Raw genomic sequence first — 19,272 nt, 5'->3', positions numbered from 1 at the left:
TTACTACACACACGCACACATATATATGTGTGTGTTCGTACGTGTGTGTGTGAACCAAACTATAATTAGATCTGTCGAATTTGGATTCAAATCTAATCAGATCAAAAATCTATAATAGAGGTCTTACATCATTGATCCATATATATATATATATATATATATATGAACTAAACTATAATTAGATCTATCGAATTTGGATTCAAATCTAATCAGATCAAAAATCTATAATAGAGGTCTTACATCATTGATCCATATATATATATATATATATATATATATATATATATATATATATATATATATATATATATATATATATATATATACGAGTCAAACTATAATCAGATCAATCGAATTTGGATTCAGATCTAATCAGATCAAAAATCTATAATAGAGGTCTTACATCATTGATCCAAGCCATTAAATGTGATTTACTACCTCAAAGCTGCTTGTATACAAAAAATCAGATGATTTGAAGATTCCTAGCCTATACATCAAGTGATCAAAAATTATACAACCTAAATAAAATTGAATTAGATATATTTTTTAATCATTTGATGTATAGACTAAGAGTCTTCAAATCATGTGATTTTTTTATTTACAAGTAGTTTTGAAGTAGTAGATCATATCTAATGGCTTAAATCATCGATGTAGGATCCATATTGTCCAGCTGATCAAATCTGAATCCAAATCCGATCGACCTTACCCAAGTCTGCCGTCACACATACACACAAGTATATGCATATATATATATATATATATATATATATATATATATATATATATATATATATATATATGTATATATACATACATACATACATACATACATATATGCATAAATATATACATATGCATAGGACAGGAAAATACAAACCTAAAATTCTAAGAATGACTTGCAAATAATCCATATTAGCACCCAGAGAAGTTTAAAAATGTAACGGCCTAGGTTTTTGGGCCTGTAAACCCTTGACGGCCCAACAAAGAAAAAAAAATTTACAGAAGGAGGAAGACTCCTAATCGGAGTCTTCTTCCTTCCAGTTTTTGATGAAATCGGACTCGAGGAGTCCGGCTAGGATAGAAGACCTTCCCTATAAAGACTCCCTTCCTCCCTTAGGATCTTACAACAAAAATTTTGAAGAAATTAAAGGGATTGAGGGATTTTTTTTCAAGAGAATGTCGTGAGCGGTTGATCGAAAGAGAAGGGCCGTCGGAGCTGTTTTTGGCTGTCGGAACAAGATACGTTTCTTCTCCCTTCTTTTCGAATTGATCCTCCAACCATCGATGTGCTTGGAAGCCAGCGAGATGTCGGTTCGGGCTCAAACAGGGACACCCCCTGTTTGCGTTGTTCTCTCCTTCCGTCATCGACAGCAAGGAGAGGTGGGGCTGCCACTGGAATGGTAGCCTCGCCGTCGTTGGAGTTGTCGGGGAGGGTGGCCGGAGATGGCCTACCTGGCCGGATGAGGGGGAGGCATTCGGAAAGGGTTTGGGTCCCCTGTTTTGATCGTGGGGAAGAGGAGAAGAAATCTCTTCTCTCTTCTCTAAATAAAAATTAAATTATATATATATAATAAAAATAAATAAATAAATAAATAAATAAGGGGACATAGGTAAGAGTTTCGATAAATCTCAATATATAATTTTTTTTAGAAAATTAATTTGGTTAAATTGATTTGTTTGATAGGAGAACAGTCCAACGACCAGGGGGACAACGAGTAAGGTTTTGATTTTCAGACTATAAGACTGTGAATTTGATTTCTCATTGATCGAGGTAAGAATCCTGTACATGATCATCACTATATATGTTATTTATTCGTTAGTCTTATAATATTGAATTTGCAATACTGGATTTATAATCTATGAGTTTTCTGTGCTTGAGACACCGATATATGGCTTATATGAATCTTTTTAAATATGAGCATATTATGAAAAGATTTTTATGATTGATGGTATGAGTTTTATGGATATGACTTATCAATTTCATTATTCTATAATTTAAAATAATTCGATAAAATTAAGAATTAAATGAAAAGGATATGGTTTGGACTAGCCTCGACATATGGATCAGCCGGTCAGGAGCTCATGCCTGGGACAGCCCGTTAGGAGCTTATGCCTGGGACAGCCCCCACTGGCTTACAGGTAGATCAGCCGATCAGGAGCTCATGCCTGGGACAGTCCGTCAGGAGCTTATGCCTGGGACAGCCTCTCACGGGCTTTCGTATGTGGGACAGTCGGCCGGGAGCTTATCCTGGGACAGCCTTGAAATGCTTATATGAAAAGAAAAAAAATTGAATTGGAAAGAGATTGAGGTATGATCTGGGTTAGTCCAAAGCCAAAAAGGAATAAAAGATTGTCAAACCGAAGATGTGAAAAGATGCAACATATAATATGTAATTCAACAATGAATGAAGACTTCACTTGATGATATATGATGATCCATATTATTAAATACATATTTATGATAATATTTTAGTTATTATATACATATGAGTCTTCACAAATTGTATTAGTTTTAGAAATATTACTTTTATCTACTGGCTTGATGTACATGTGCAGTGATTTTTACTGAGCTGGAGAAGCTTATATTTCCTTCTTATTTTTTTTTCAGACTCACAGGATGCTTAGTTGGATGGTTTGGGCGAGAGCAAATAAGAGCTGAAGCCTTTAGTAGTTCAGTTAGTTTAAATTATCTGATACCAATGAATATTTGAATAATTGTATTGAACAAAGTTTACATTTGACTTGAAGTTGTGATTTAGTTGATTGATTTGATATTTACTTGGTTATTTAAATTTTGAAGTGTTAATTATTTAGGCCTTACATGATTCTTAGGGCACTACCCTAGGGTTTATGTGGCCGTATCACGTGCCCAACTCAGGTGCTGGGTTCGGGGCGTGACAGAGTGCTATCAGAGCCTAGGTTTAGGAATCCTAAGGTTCATTTTAGAGAGAGAGTATATGGATAGACTTTTAAATAGAAATTGACTAATATGAGATATTTTTCTTAAATTTTCTGACTAAAGTGAAACTGTGTAGGTTGACATGGCACGAGGGACTGAGCATGGGCGAAATCGGAGACCTACTCGATTTGCGGATGGCTCTAATGCTTGGGAGCCAGCTATGCAATAAGAAAATGCTCCACCCTCACCGGATGATGATGCACCACAACATGAACATCCTACTGAGCCTGCAGAGGTCACTCCCAGGGAAGAAACTCCAGGAGAACCTGAAATTCAATTTGGGGAACAAGTTACTGCAGCTCAGTTAATGCAAGTACTGGTTCAACAACAAGTGACTGCGAGGGAAGATATGAGGAGGATATTGGAGGTGCAGCAGAGACAACAACAGCAGATCATACAACAAATATTTCAGGAGCGACAGTCCCAGCAGCAACAAGGAGCTGAAAATCAGTATGAACGTCAAATCAATTTATTATATTTCAAAAAGTATGCACCACCGGTATTCTCAGGGACCTCAGATCCTATGAAAGCTGAAAGCTGGCTAAAAGCAATAGAGAAAGTTTTTCATGCTTTGAGATGTCCTGCTGAAGATAAGGTCACTTTTGCCACTTTTATGTTACAAAGTGAGGCAGCCGATTGGTGGGAGATGGAAATTGGAAAGATGGGGCCAAATGATGTACCTTTTATATGGGAAGAATTTAGAAAGATCTTCTATGAAAAGTATTTTTTCCTGAGTATCCGACTCTAAAAATTTTGAGGGTTCGATCGACTGGTACAGGGCCACATGACAGTTGCTCAATATGCAGCCAAATTTGAAGAATTGTCGAGATATGCCCCTGCATTGATAGCTGAGAAAAATGTTCGAGCCAGAAAATTTGAGAATGGATTAAGGGATAGAATCCAACAATTAGTGACTGTATTTGAGCTGTCCACTTATAAAGAAGTTGTCAACAAATGCTTAATAATAGAAAAAGGACTTAATGATGCTCAAGTAGCAAGAGAGAAAAGTATGAAGAAAAGGGGTCGAGCAATTGATTCTCAAGGTCAAAGTATCAGAGCCTTGAAACCAAAGACCCCAAAACCAAGCCAGACTGCCATTGAAAGTAAAGTACAATCTCAGGGGAGCATTATATGTTATATATGTGGAGGATCCCATCTTAAATGAGATTGCACATAGCCTGGAGAACAATGTTACAAATGTGGACGAGTTGGCCATAAAGCAATTGTATGCCGCAGTGGAGGAGAATCACAGAGACAGCAGATGCCTCAAAATTTTCAAAATACCCCTGCAAATCGGGCACCCCAAGATGTACAAAGACAAGATGCGGGACAACAAAAATCAAAGACCCAAGGATGAGTCTATGCACTTACACAACAGGATGCTAACGCTTCTAATTCAGTGGTGACAGGTACTGAACCGATCTCCTAAAATTTTTTTATATATATGTCATGAAATATCATATGCTTAGATATATATGGACATATAGCCCTGAATGATAAAAAAATATTATGTAAATATCTGACAGGTATGATTAAAATAGCATCCAACGATGTCTATGCTCTATTTGACCCTGGAGCTACCCATTCTTTTATAGCAACTAGTTTTATTAAAAGGACCAATGAGATGTCTCCTGCACCTTTAGAAAATGATCTTTGTGTCTGCACGCCTAGTGGAGAGGTGATCTTGATTAATTCAATTTGCAAAGATTGTATACTGAGTATTGAAGATAGGAAGATGAAAGCAGATTTATTAGTCTTAGAGATGAAGGACCTTGACCTAATCCTGGGGATGGATTGGTTAGCAGCATACCATACTACAGTTGATTGCTTCAAAAAGACAAAAAGATTTCAAATTCTGGATCAGTCAGAGTTTAGTCTTATAAGTAATAAATCCTTCTTTATCTCAGCTATTCGTGCTAAGAGGCTCCTGGTGAAAGGATGTGAAGGATTTCTTGCCACTATATTAGATACTCAGAGTGAGAAACTCAAGTTAGAGGATATCCCTATTGTGAAAATTTTTTTTGATATTTTTCCAGATGACCTGCCTGGACTACCTCCTGATCGAGAGATTGAGTTTTCTATTGACTTGATCCCTGGTACGAGTTCAGTTTCTAAAGTCCCTTATCGAATGGCTCCAGTAGAATTGAAGGAATTACAAAAGCAATTACAAAAGTTGTTGGACAAAGGATTCATTAGACCTAGTGTATCACCTTGGGGAGCTCCAGTACTTTTTGTGAAGAAGAAAGATGGTAGCCTTCGGCTTTGTATAGACTATCGAGAATTAAATAAGATAACAGTGCAAAACAAATATCTTTTACCACGAATCGATGATTTGTTTGATCAGTTGCAAGGGGCACAGGTCTTCTCAAAAATTGATCTTCGTTCTGGCTACCATCAATTGAAGATACAGTTTGGAGATATATCAAAAACAGTCTTTCGGACTAGATATGGACATTATGAGTTTTTAGTCATGCCGTTTGGTTTGACCAATGCACCGGCAGTCTTCATGGATCTTATGAATCGAGTGTTTGCATCATACTTGGATCGATTTGTAGTTATATTTATTGATGATATTTTGATTTACTCGAAAAGCTCACTCGAGCATGAAGAACATTTGAAGATTGTATTACAAACTCTGAGGAAAAAGAAGCTGTATGCAAAGCTACAAAAATATGAATTTTGGATGAACAGTGTTACTTTCCTCGAACATGTCATCTCCAAGGATGGTATTTCAGTTGACCCAAAAAAAGTGGAGGCAGTAGTCGACTAGAGTTGACCTACTAATGTATCGGAGGTACGTAGCTTTTTGGGGTTGGCTGGCTACTATCGAAGGTTTGTGGAAGGTTTTTCTTGTATTGCTATGCCTCTATCTCGTCTAACACAGAAACAAGTAAAGTTTGAATGGACAGATGAATGCGAGCAAAGCTTTCAAGAGTTAAAAAGACGATTAGTGACTGCTCTAATCTTAACCATTCCATTCGGAATAGAAGGTTTCACTATCTATAGCGATGCTTCTCGTAAAGGTCTCGGTTGTGTTCTGATGCAAAAGGAAAAGGTGATAGCTTATGCCTCTCGACAATTGAAGTCATATGAGCGAAATTATCCTACTCATGACTTAGAATTAGCAGCTGTGGTTTTTGCTTTAAAAATATGGAGGCATTATTTATATGGAGAGCATTGCGAGATTTTCACGGATCATAAAAGTTTAAAATACATCTTTACTTAGAAAGAGTTAAATTTAAGACAAAAAAGGTGGTTAGAACTATTGAAGGACTAAGACTTGACAATAAATTATCATCCCGGGAAGACGAATGTTGTAGCCGATGCTCTAAGTAGAAAATTTTTTGATGAATTGGCTGCTCTAATTACTTCACAAAAGCCTATATTGCTAGATTTGGAGAAATCAGAAATTAAAATACGACTATATGATTCTCAAGTTCAACTTGCAAATCTTGTACTATAGCCTACTTTGATTGAAAAAATTAAGACAGCTCAAAAGGAGGATTCGGAGTTGCAAAAGGTCATAGAAGCAGTGAAATTTGGTATACAGACAGAATTTTGGACACATGAGGATGGGTCATTGAGGTTTGATAACAGATTATGTGTTCCCAAGATTCCAGGATTAAGGAACAAGATCCTGGAGGAGGCTCACTGTTTGGCTTACACCATGCATCCTGGAAGTACAAAAATGTATCAAGATTTGAAAAAAAAATTTTGGTGGTCTAGTATGAAAAGGGATATTGCACAATTTATAGCCCAATATTTGGTATGTCAACAAGTAAAAGCCGAACATCAAAGACCAGCAGGACCATTGTAGTCTCTTCTTATTCCTCAGTGGAAATGGGAGCATATTACTATGGATTTTGTGACTGGATTATCTAAAATACTTCGGAATAATAATGCTGTATGGGTAATTGTTGACTGATTGACGAAATCAGTGCATTTCTTATCCTTTCGAATTGGTCTTTTCTTAGAAAGATTGGCAGGCTTGTATATAGAGCAGATAGTACGACTGCATGGAGTACCAGTTACTATTGTGTCAGATCGAGATAGCAGATTTGTTTCTCAGTTTTGGAAGAGCCTTCATAAAGCCTTTAGTACAAAGTTAAATTTCTTTTCGAATTGATCCTCCAACCATCGGTGTGCTTGAAAGCCGGCGAGATGCCGGTTCGGGCTCAAACAGGGACACCCCCTGTTTGCGTTGTTCTCTCCTTCCGTCGTCGGCAGCAAGGAGGGGTGGGGCTACCACCGGGATGGTAGCCTCGCCGTCGTTGGAGTTGCCGGGGAGGGTGGCCGGAGATGGCCTACCTGGCCGGATGAGGGGGAGGCATTCGGAAAGGGTTTGGGTCCTCTGTTTTGATCTTGGGGAAGAGGAGAAGAAATCTCTTCTCTCTTCTCTAAATAAAAATTAAATTATATATATATAATAAAAATAAATAAATAAATAAATAAAAAGGGGACATAGGTAAGAATTTCGATAAACCTCAATATATAATTTTTTTTAGAAAATTAATTTGGTTAAATTGATTTGTTTGATAGGAGAACAGTCCAACGACCAGGGGGACAACGAGTAGGGTTTTGATTTTCAGACTATAAGGCTGTGAATTTGATTTCTCATTGATCGAGGTAAGAATCCTGTACATGATCATCACTATAAATATTATTTATTCATTAGTCTTATAATGTTGAATTTGCAATACTGGATTTATAATCGATGAGTTTTCTATGCTTGAGACACCGATATATGGCTTATATGAATCTTTTTAAATATGAGCATGTTATGAAAAGATTTTTATGATTGATGGTATGAGTCTTATGGATATGACTTATCAATTTTATTATTCTGTAATTTAAAATAATTTGATAAAATCAAGAATTAAATGAAAAGGATATGGTTTGGACTATCCTTGACATATGGATCAGCCGGCCAGGAGCTCATGCCTGGGACAGCCCGCCAGGAGCTTATGCCTGGGACAGCCCCCACTAGCTTACGGTGGATCAGCCGGCCAGGAGCTCATGCCTGGGACAGCCTGCCAGGAGCTTATGCCTGGGACAACCTCTAACGGGCTTTCGTATGTGGGACAGCCGGCCAGGAGTTCATCCTGGGACAGCCTTGAAAGACTTATATGAAATAAAAAAAATTAGATTGAAAAAAGATTGAGGTATGGTCTGGATTAGTCCAAAGCCAAAAAGGGATAAAAGATTGTCAAACCGACGATGTGAAAAGATGCAACATATAATATGTAATTCAACAATGAATGAAGACTTCACTTGATGATATATGATGATCCATATTATTAAATGCATATTTATGACAATATTTCAGTTATTATATACATATGAGTCTTCACAAATTATATTGGTTTTAGAAATATTACTTTTATCTACTGGCTTGATGTACATGTGCAGTGATTCTTACTGAGTTGGAGAAGCTCATATTTTCTTTTTATTTTTTTTCAGACTCACAGGATGCTTAGTTGGATGGTTTGGGTGAGAGCAAATAAGAACTGAAGCCTTTAGTAGTTCAGTTAGTTTAAATTCTCTGATACCAATGAACATTTGAATAATTGTATTGAACAAAGTTTACATTTGACTTGAAGTTGTGACTCGGTTGATTGATTTGGTATTTACTTGGTTATTTAAATTTTGAAGTGTTAATTATTTAGGCCTTATATGATTCTTAGGGCACTGCCCTAGGGTTTATGTGGCCGTGTCACGTGCCCAACTCAGGTGCTGGGTTCGGGACGTGACAAAAAACTACCAATCATAAGTAAACCATTTCTGAAATGCACTCTGGATCCAAAATATATAAGACTCATTTGGTTGACGGAAAGTGAAGGGGGGAAGAGGCAATTCCTGAAAAGTGAAGAGGGACCTCTTATTTGGTTGGAGTTTTAAAAGGAAAGAGAGTGAAAAAAAAAATTTCTATGGAAAGTCACTTTCCACATTTCATAAAAAGTAGAAATCATGGAAAATGTGGATTTTGGTACTTCTCATGAGATAGGAAGTGGCAATACTTTTTTTTTTCAAAATATCCTTTTAAAATTCATGGCTAAGATTTTGTAAAATATCAATGGATGGTTATAATGAAATACTGAATAGTATTATAATATTATATTAAATTATCTTAATATTTATATGAATATAATATCAATATCAATATTAATATTAATATTATAATATTTATTATTTTTTAATATTATTTTAATATTTATATTAATATAATATTTATATTAATATTAGTATAATATTATATTTGGCATTATATTTATATCTATATAAATAAATTTATTATATTAAAATATTAATATTATATTAATATATATTAGTATTATATTAATACAACAAATTATTATGGTCTCATGTTATATTATAATATATTAATATTAAATTTATATTAATATAAATATAATATTAATATTTATATAAAGTTCAAGAGCAAAAAGATATGGTCTTATATCTACTAAGGGTATAATAGGTAATTTTATATAATTTTTTTAGAAAAATTAGTGCTCAATCAAACATATATTATTTTGCAATTAGTCACTTTTGCATGATCAACTAAATATATCAAAATCCTATTCTCAAAAAATAACTTCGCATGAAGTAACTTTCTTAGAAGGAAAGCTTTTCCCATGAACTAAATGAGTCCATGCATACGGACGCTCTTCCCCTTACCAAGAGGCTATTTAAAGTTGCTAGCCTTTTGTTACCTGAGGACCTAAGACAACCTTAAGAAAAGCATCTATTACATATTGGTTAAACGTATATGTATGCTTTTGTTAGTATTCGTCAAAATTGTACAATATTGATATCAGTTAACATGAAGGTCTCTTCAGTGTGATTACAGAAGTCCTGCCCAAGAGGAAAAGATGGAGAGGCTTCTTCATGATCTATCATTCTCTAGAATGGAATACAATGCACTAGAGAGGAACTTAACAAAAGTCTGTTCTTTCTCCTTTCCCTTTGCATGAAGATCTTCACCCCTTTCCTTGAATTGCAAGCAGTTTCTATGTGCTTCCCATTGGTCACCAGATCAGCCAATATCTATTGATGGATGCCAAAAGGAATCTTTGCCTCGTGGCTGATCTAATACAAATGAGAGGAATGATTTGTGGAATAAATGCAAGCTGACCCTTATTTGCAAGAGGGAAGATATGTTCTTTGATTAGAATGTAAGAGGGGATTGCAACTTGGAAGCATGAAAGATCTTTCTTGACTTTATAGGGTATCAATTCCTTGGTATAATGTATGATATGTCCATCCATTGCTTTAAAGCATGAGTTCAGGTTTACCTAGTTTGTATTGATCTGATCTAATGACTAGAATTTTTTTCTTTTTTTTGGCATGATCAAGAGTTGGTCGATGTTGATTGTTGTCCCGTTTATGAGAAGCCTACTGCCAGTCTTGTATTTCCACCAATAGATTTTCAGAATATTTTGATCAGTTAACCTCTGGATTTCATCTATAGCTGACTAAACATTATTAACTTGTTTTCCTCCAAAAAAGAAAAGAAAAGAAAAGAAAAGAAAAGAAAAACATTATTAAGTTGTCTTCATCTCCCATTCAATTGCATGTAGAAATTAACTATTAAAGAAAATAGGAAGAACTTACATATAACTTTCTCTTATAAAATAATATGTTTCTTCTCAAAAATGGATTCATAAATAAAATCAGATCATTGAATTGTGGCAATTAAAGGCTGAATAATGTGGAATGTATTAAACTCTCATTAACTTTGCCACTAATAGTGAGATCAAGTGCCACTCCATGCTTGATTTGGTTTCCTCCTTGCCCCAGTTTGAACTGGTAGTACCTACCAAAGACAAACTTTAGCGACTCAAATCCAAGGGAGCCCAGGCCTGGCACTATGTGTGCTTACACCACTTTCAGCCTGATCTGGAACAAATCACTTAGATATCTTAGTTTTAATTAAGGTATCAAATAGCTTCCTTCTGTTTGCTTGTGAATTCAAGGTACTGGCCATATTTGTTCTGTTGCAATTCATGCTCTTAACACGGGGGCGCGCACAAACACACATGCATACTGGCCATCTTCATCAGACATACAAAGTTATGAGAATTAGTGGAAAGGAAAAAAAATTATATGAGAAAATTACTTTAAAACCCTCCCCACTGATGCTATATGCAAAGTGCATTGGATAAGAAACTGCTGGAGCGGCAAACTTTCGGCACTCATTCCCTTAAAAACTATTTATTAGATTAAATCATGTTATTGTTTTGATATGAGAAAGATTTTGGCTATTTCAGTTGTGCCACGAATCAATTTCCCTAAGAATGCTCGTCTATATACCAACAACCACGTTGTACTTTACACATCCGGCATGGCACGTGCAATGCATATGACATGGAGTCTCAAAGACTTGGAAATTCAGGCATTTGGTTGTGAGGAGTTGGATCCTGAAATTGGAATGGGAATGAGCGGCTCACACTCTAGCAGTTTGGTTGCAAAGAATTTTATTCCCTTCGAATTTCATAGAGAAATGAGAATTGTTCTAATTCCCCAAAATCTAAATTCTAATCTTCTCTACTGTCCAAATCTTATTCCGCTTTTGATTTTGATTATGATCATAATCCAAATACATCAGAAAATATGACCATTCTAATTTCTATTCCTATCCATTCTTATTTTTATTCTAGCCGATCACGAACCAAATGTGCCCTTCATCACGGGAGCATTCAAGACTCAGGAATTTGGGTGATAGAGTAGAATAGATACAAAGCATTGGGGAAGAAACACCGAGGCGCGTCTTTGAGATAAGGAATCTTTTGTCATTGAAACCTTGTTTTTTTTCTCTTTCTGGCACATGCCAAGATCCAATCTTCCTACATGTATAGCTTGGTGAAAAAAGATCTCTGTGTGCGGTTGAAAGGGCAGGTTGACCTCATCCAATTTGCAGCTCAAGACGAATCGGTCTCTGACCAAAAACACGGGCGGTGGTAAACTGGAGTCACTTTTGAAAGCAATGGTCACGGGGACACCCGCGCACCTCTCTTTTAGGCCTATATAAACGTCACTCCATGAGCTCAAATCCACCACACTCCCAAGTCCTTCCTTGATCATTGCATCAAAGCTTTTCCTCATTAGCTCTCTTTAGCCTTCTCACATCTCCACTCACATCCCAAGCTCAGTTCTCTCCATTGCCTTTTCCTCAGTCTTCTTTTCCTGAATTCCAGCCTCTTTTTCCCTTCTCTAATCCTCATTCTTCTCCTTACACTATCCTTTCCATCGGTTTCGGGCTCTTCCTTCGCAAAATTTCGATACTTCGTGCATTCCACTCTCGTTGTACTTGTTACAAAGTAAGTCCAACTTCCTCAAATGACTAGATTTTGCACCAACACATCGGAATTAAATCTCCATCTTTCACTTAATTCAACTTCAGGTGTTGAGATGGACAGGGTGATGAGGTCGGCGTCAGAAAAGGCGGTGGTGATCTTCAGTCTGAGCACATGCTGCATGTGCCACACTATCAAGAGGCTCTTTTGTGACCTTGGTGTTAATGCTGCTGTCCATGAGCTCGATGAGGACCCCAGAGGAAGAGAAATGGAGAGGGCACTAGCCAAGCTTATGGGACGCTCCCCGCCGGTGCCGGTTGTTTTCATTGGTGGCAAGCTTATTGGATCCACGGACAGGGTGATGTCCCTTCACCTTGCCGGCAAACTTGTCCCTCTGCTGCGAGATGCAGGTGCCCTCTGGCTCTAGCTGAAAAAAGAAAGCTCTGAAACAATGAAGCAATAGAAATAATTCTAATGCTGGCCACTAGAATTAGTGTACATTAGTCTAAGGTTGCTTCTGCTTTTGCTTTTGTTGTGAGCAATTAATGTACAAAAGTAAACTATAGTGGTAAAACTTTTGGCAGTTCTAAGATCCGTCTCAGTTTTTGGACTACTGTGTTTATCCAGTGAAATATATAAAGAAAAGTAATATTTTCCCACTAGCCTTGATCACAGGCTGTTGTTTATCTTCACAACATGCATTAAATACTTGGTTGAAACTGACAATAATGCAGTATAGTCTACATCCATGAGCCAATGTATTCATTTGTCATTTATCTATAAAAGCACATGAGCACGAGTTGGTGTAATAGTTCAGAACTGTAGAATAAATAGCAGGAAAGCGAATGGAATAGGTGATGATGCCTGTTGTGGGGAGCAAATAAGTGATTGTTCTGCTTCAATCCACCTATCTGATGATTTAATGTTACATGATTCATACTTTTTTCCTTTTGAGAACAATGTTACATAAATCACAGCTTAGCAGAGCCAATGGTAGCACAAGGAACACTTGTTGGGTTTTGTACAAGTGTTTCTCATGAAGAGTAATTCCTTGTATACCAGGCTATTAATGAAGTGGTACTAGAGATTTGTTAAGTCTGAAAAATATATTCTTGATACAGTTTTTAGATGGAATAATCTTATAATAAATTCAAAGAGCAAGTTGAACAATGAAAGTATGAATTTCATATGCTTCCACAGAGTAATTGTACGCTGTCTAATATGCTTTTTGGCCAACATTAGTTGTTATTTCTTGGCATATTTCTACCTTAATGAAGAGTTTCACGTCGAAAAAATTAATGGGTAATTGAACACTGGTTGGCCAGTCAGGTTGAGCTTAAAGTACCAGTAGATATTGACCCTTCATGGAACACAAGTAGGATGCAACATAAATTCTCAAACTTTATATTCTTTGGTTAAATAGCTAGGTCTTCCAACCCTGAACCTGTTAGTTTTGTAAGAGGGCACTGTTTATAGCCTTCTTAGTTACATGCAACCTTTCTTTACCTTTTATTCTCTAATGAATAACTCCAACTCCCACCCAAGAAGGGAAAGAACCACAAGGAATTTGCTTTTCTTAATTCTCATATTCCACCATATCCAAATGATTCAAAAGCAAGAGAACTATCCAGAATGGAGGAATTTCTATCAACTTCCCACCCATTTGTCCATATCTCTGTACCTTGGAACCTTCATGCGTGACAAATTGAGAGCTACACACAGACCCACTTTATGACATCTATTCTCTTCTCATCTGTGGATTATAGGCATAAGCTCTTCTCATTATTATCTCCCCAAAAGCATGTGTTGTCAAACAAAGGGGCTCCACCGGGTAGCCTCTGGCACCGCCGATCACCGTCCAATGATCATCAGATGAACATTAGGGGACCCAATTTGGTTCTAGTGCTAGTGCATGATAAAGGGTGCCACAGATGACATGTACGGACCAACCCTTGTCCAATTTGGACCCCACCTAGATCTTCTAATTCATCAGCCCTGAAAATAGACTCAAACCTCATTTAACAATGTCCAGTTTGGACCAAACAAAATGGACCAAATGGCACTTTATCTGAAACAGATTTGGCAACAGGGTGTACAGAGAGATCGTGGGGTGACCTTTTGTCATTTGGCCTTTTATTGTTTACATTTGATCCATCTTATTGCTAAATAGACTCTCAAAAGCAATTACTTGGCAATATACAACATAACTCTTTGAATTATCTTGATTCACATGCTGGGCACAAGAACTTGAAAATTCTAAGATATCCTGAGATCTTGGCCAAAGTCAACGAATATCAACCCATATAGCTTGGCCAAGATTAAATATAATTTAATGTAATGAGTTTTTTTGGATATATATATATATATATAAGTAGTAAAATCTACTTAAGATTACCGAAAAATTAGAAAAAATTGTGGCTTATACATTGATATATATATGAACAAGCCAATGTAACAATTTTTATTTTGGCTAAGATTAAATTACACAGTGTCAGAGAGCACTTGGTATTGATAAAAACCACTACCTTGGCCAAGATGAACACATCCCATACAGCATGGCAAATCCTCCTTGTAGAACCATATTATTTGCTTAATAATCAGCACCTTCAAGGCTGCAAAGAAAATACAAGAATGTAAAACCAAAGGGTTTGCTGCAACATATGCTTTCTTACCATATAGCTCTTCAGAAATTAGCTCTTAGACTTCTATCAACTCAGAGTTGTTGCTAAAAGCATTTTGAAAATTTTAAATAAATCATTTGTTTTTAAATGAATTAAATATGGTTAAGGCCTAATTAGCCTTTTAGAAAGGTCAATGTTTTACACCTTTTACGTACTATGACATGCAATGAATCCAAGGAAATCATGCATAACTAGAGGTTAGATAAATGGGTGAGAGATGATGTTTATATCAACAAACTAGGTAATCTAAATCATGGTTGACTTGATCAATCTTGATGAGTAATGTTCAAAGATGTGGAACTAACATGTACGACCAACCTAATGTATTAATTTAATCCAAATCAAACGAAATGGCTTAACAAATCAAAATGACTCCTACACATATTAAAGTCTATCATCTATTTGTAATTTTTTGCATGCTTTCAAAAGCAACACATCATATCAGAGGACGATCTAAGTTCGAATCTTGATGGCAGTGTTTGTCATTTAACCCTATTAATTTTGATTGTCGATGCTTGTAAATGTAATACTTGTTTTTTTCTGGTATACAGTCTCTCCATTTTATTTGTGTTCTTATGATCATATGCTTCTAAAGGGCCATTGCAATGACCAGTCATTTAATGAACTATGCCCCAACTTGTAGACTGATCCACTGGGTATACATATTGGGCCAGCCCAAATAGCCTGCAATATTCAGTAGGTTGGACTGGATGAGTTTGGGTCAGAGATATTTGGGCCCCATTTGGCATTGTACCGAGCCTGGGCCAATGATGTTGGAGCCTCATTGCATGGCTGACCTGGCTAAATACTTATAGTATCACATATATATTCAGCACATGTATTGCAATATATAGTATAAATATTATACTAAATATTGCTTTAAAATAAGGAGGACTAATTTTTTGAGAATTATTCTTCCAATTAAGCATTGTACACAAACAAAATTACGGAACTAGATTTGGATTCATAAACATGTAGTACGGGGGTGAGAGAGGACTCTTTGCCTTGGTATCATGCTAAAAGCAAATTTTCAATTTTTTTAGTTTGTTAACTTTTGACTGATTTTTTTCCCCCCTAGAAAGGATGAGATTAGGTGTAGTATACGACCTACATTCATCAAAATATAAAATGGATTATTTATATTCATAATAACTCTTCTATCCCTTTTTCATAAAATTTAAAATTTGTAGAAATTTGATATAAACGTGGGACCTAGGTTACAAAGTAAAATTTGGATAAGAGGGGCCTTTCTTGATTATAACTTGAGGTCACTTGTAGATTCTTTTAGACTAAGGTTAGGCCCACATATATAATTTAGCATGAGCAAGTTTGAATGTGGACCAAGTGTCTAGCATATGAGCTAAGCTGGTACGCCCTACGTGGGAGCTCTCTTTAATTGCCCAAACACAACTCAAGATAGACTAGATATGTCGATCCCTAGGGTTCATATAGCAAAATATTTGATATGTAGGTATGCACATTGAGTGAGTTAGGCCTGGTATAGTAATATGAGTGCAGATCCTTTACGGTACCATGATGCACCATATCGTGCGTGTGCACACGCAATCATGCGCACCGTGCATCGCACGATGAACAACATACATAGTGCATCACATCATGTGATGCACTACAGAGGATTCGTACATATGGTAGCATACGTTCAACTTGTATCACTAAACACTCAAAAGCGATATCTATACTTACATGCATGTAAACTCAAGGTGCAGTGGAAGTATTTGAGCTACTCTTTGTCAATATTATTTTTTTTTTTTTTTTAGTGATAAGCAGAGAATACCAAATATTGCTAGATTGATTGGCTTTTATACAAGATTGAATAAACAATTGCAAAATCTATTTGAGTAACTGTTCTAGGATGAATGATAGCTTTGCATTTATATGATATATGGCTATAAATCATGTTAGATGATAGATGCTATGCAAACTTTGGGTAACACCATCAGACTCAAAAATCAATGGCCGGAGCCCACTAATTTTTTGTCGAGATCGAAATTTGTGACCGACCAAACCTACTTGATCAAGGATGAGAAATTCTTTGTGCACCATGGGCGGTGCAGAACGTGTGCACCATCCGCGGTGATTGGCTCACGCACAGGGCTAAAGCACCGTACACGAAAAAAAGATTTGTTTTTTTTCAATCTTATATGTGAATCAATCATCGTGGATGATGCATGCAGTTCTGTCCTACCCGCGGTGCATAAAAAATTTCTCATTCCTGAATATATCAGTTTAGCTCACAAATATAGATAGTTTTACAATTTATAAATTGATCCGATAACAAAGGGTAAAGAAACTTCTCTATAATCTCACGAAAGCAATTTCCTTAGCAGCGCTAATTAAAAAGACAAGGTCAGCAAAAACACTATCATTCCAAGCTTTTCATAGTTTGTCAAGAAATCAACAATTTGATTTGCTTCCTGCATGATGTGCTAGTAAAATAATTTAGATATTGTAGTACAAAGAATTTTTATATTTGGATATACCGGATGGTGAGAAGAATCATGATCTACCCTTGCTAAGATGTGACATAAGAGAATTACATAAGATGTCTGTCAATATTTTGTGCGAGATCTATGTGCTACCTAATGTTACTCTCCTAAGGATTTTTTAAAGGCATCTTATGCCCACCTGCTGAATAGGCAATGCCCACGTGTGTGGCGTGAGTGCCGGACTACAACCTTAAGGCAGGGAATCCCACACGCCAATGCTCACACTGTAGCAGTTGTCAAGAGCTTCCACTCTCTTCTCACGACAATTGGACCATGTTCGATCTGTCTCTCTACAGTTCTTCTCCCAAATAAACACTTTTGGTCCCTCTTTTGTCCTATTTAGTGACCGAATAGTGGACAGCACAGAAGTATGCCACATATAATACTTTTCCTTTTGTCGCCATGTTCTATAGTATCCGAGGGTTGTTGGAGAGGGGGAGGCGGTGATAATGGAATTCATGAGCAATAATTTTTTTTTTAAAGGAAGACAAGATGTATTATGAAAGCTCTTAGATATTTGATGTTGGCTTGATGAGCTATATATGCCTGCTCTCCAATGTTAATATTCTTTCTTTAAAAAAAAAATGATTTGGTTGGAGGGATGTAATTTGGATAATATGATTGCTATTTATCAATGAAAAGTTGCGAGGATATTAATTTTGTACTAGCATATAATTTTATACATGAATATGGTTTATAGACAATTTTATCTGAATTTGAATTTTTATGTCATAGTGTACTTATTTATTTTTATAGTTTGATATGTGGAAATTCATAATGCAACCAACTCAATCAATGCTATGTTTTGTTTGAAATTTTTTCAGTTAATACATCGATTTTGGTTGCCAAATAAATAGCTATTCAAATGTTAATATTCTCTCACAATCATATGAGATCTTTGTCCACCATTCAAATTTTCTTTGAAAAAACATTCTTTCTTATGATTTAGTCACTTGATCATTCTAAATCATTCATGTGATCCACTCTTTTCTAGGTATAATATTAATGTGAGATACGAAAATTCTATTCCATACAAATGCCATGAATGAAACCAATCGGTTAACCAAAATAATAAAAAAAAAATGATCGTGGTGTTGTTCCTAGTACTTCATTTTATTAAAATTAACCTGTTGGCATGAATTCATATCACACGGCAAAACTCAATCAAAAGGAAATCCAGCATTTATCACTGAAATCCAAATCAGCTGACCAAGCAAAGGGGATTAGTCTATAACCTTATTTTTGAGCAAGGAATCTGAGTCAATGTGGACGCAGAACTCAAACCCATCCATGAGCAATGGTTGTTTCAAGACCTATGAGGACTAGCCAATTTCCGAATCTTGAACTCAATTAGGTCCGAGCACATTGGATTAGGTCTAACATTGATGCCATTCTATTTGACCGGGTCCACATAACAATTGGGTGCAACAACACCCATTTATCATGGTCTAGTCTATGCAGCCTAATCCCAGCTCAACCATAGCAACCAGACCCAAACTAACCTATCTGCACCAAATGAGCTTAGGAACCCAAAACAGTCCACTTCAGGCGTAGGAACAGGTCTGCTCAAACAATTTTTCATAAAAGAGTTCCACATTGGCGAAAGATCTGACTCCAAAAAACTCAATTTTCTCATCGAATTGAGAGGAAACCCCATCTTAGATCCATTAAAGGTTCAGATGATTGGCTTGTAGAGAGTTTGACCCCATTCTCAAGAATGACTTGCTGAATCGAATATAGGAAGAAGACTTGGCGTCCTTCTCAAATAAAAGATACATCAAAACTCAATAGAAACAGTTTGCTGGTTTTGAATGCATGGAGGTGCCAGG

At 36.2% G+C, this 19,272-nt stretch overlaps 1 protein-coding gene across 1 annotated transcript; it reads left to right on the top strand.

Annotated features, from left to right (window-relative positions):
- Nucleotides 1-12,021: 12,021 nt before the first annotated feature.
- On the top strand, nucleotides 12,022-12,941 carry LOC105032132 (putative glutaredoxin-C14). Its single transcript, XM_010906485.4, has 2 exons — nucleotides 12,022-12,279; nucleotides 12,363-12,941. The coding sequence occupies exon 2, from the start codon at nucleotides 12,371-12,373 to the stop codon at nucleotides 12,680-12,682; it is 312 nt and encodes a 103-aa protein (XP_010904787.1). The 5' UTR covers nucleotides 12,022-12,279; nucleotides 12,363-12,370; the 3' UTR covers nucleotides 12,683-12,941.
- Nucleotides 12,942-19,272: the final 6,331 nt, after the last annotated feature.

The sequence above is a fragment of the Elaeis guineensis genome, chromosome 1, assembly GCF_000442705.2.
Source record: "Elaeis guineensis isolate ETL-2024a chromosome 1, EG11, whole genome shotgun sequence".
NCBI lineage: Eukaryota > Viridiplantae > Streptophyta > Magnoliopsida > Arecales > Arecaceae > Elaeis > Elaeis guineensis.
Note: the sequence above shows the minus strand (reverse complement) of the source record. Positions and strands in the feature narration are given on the sequence as shown.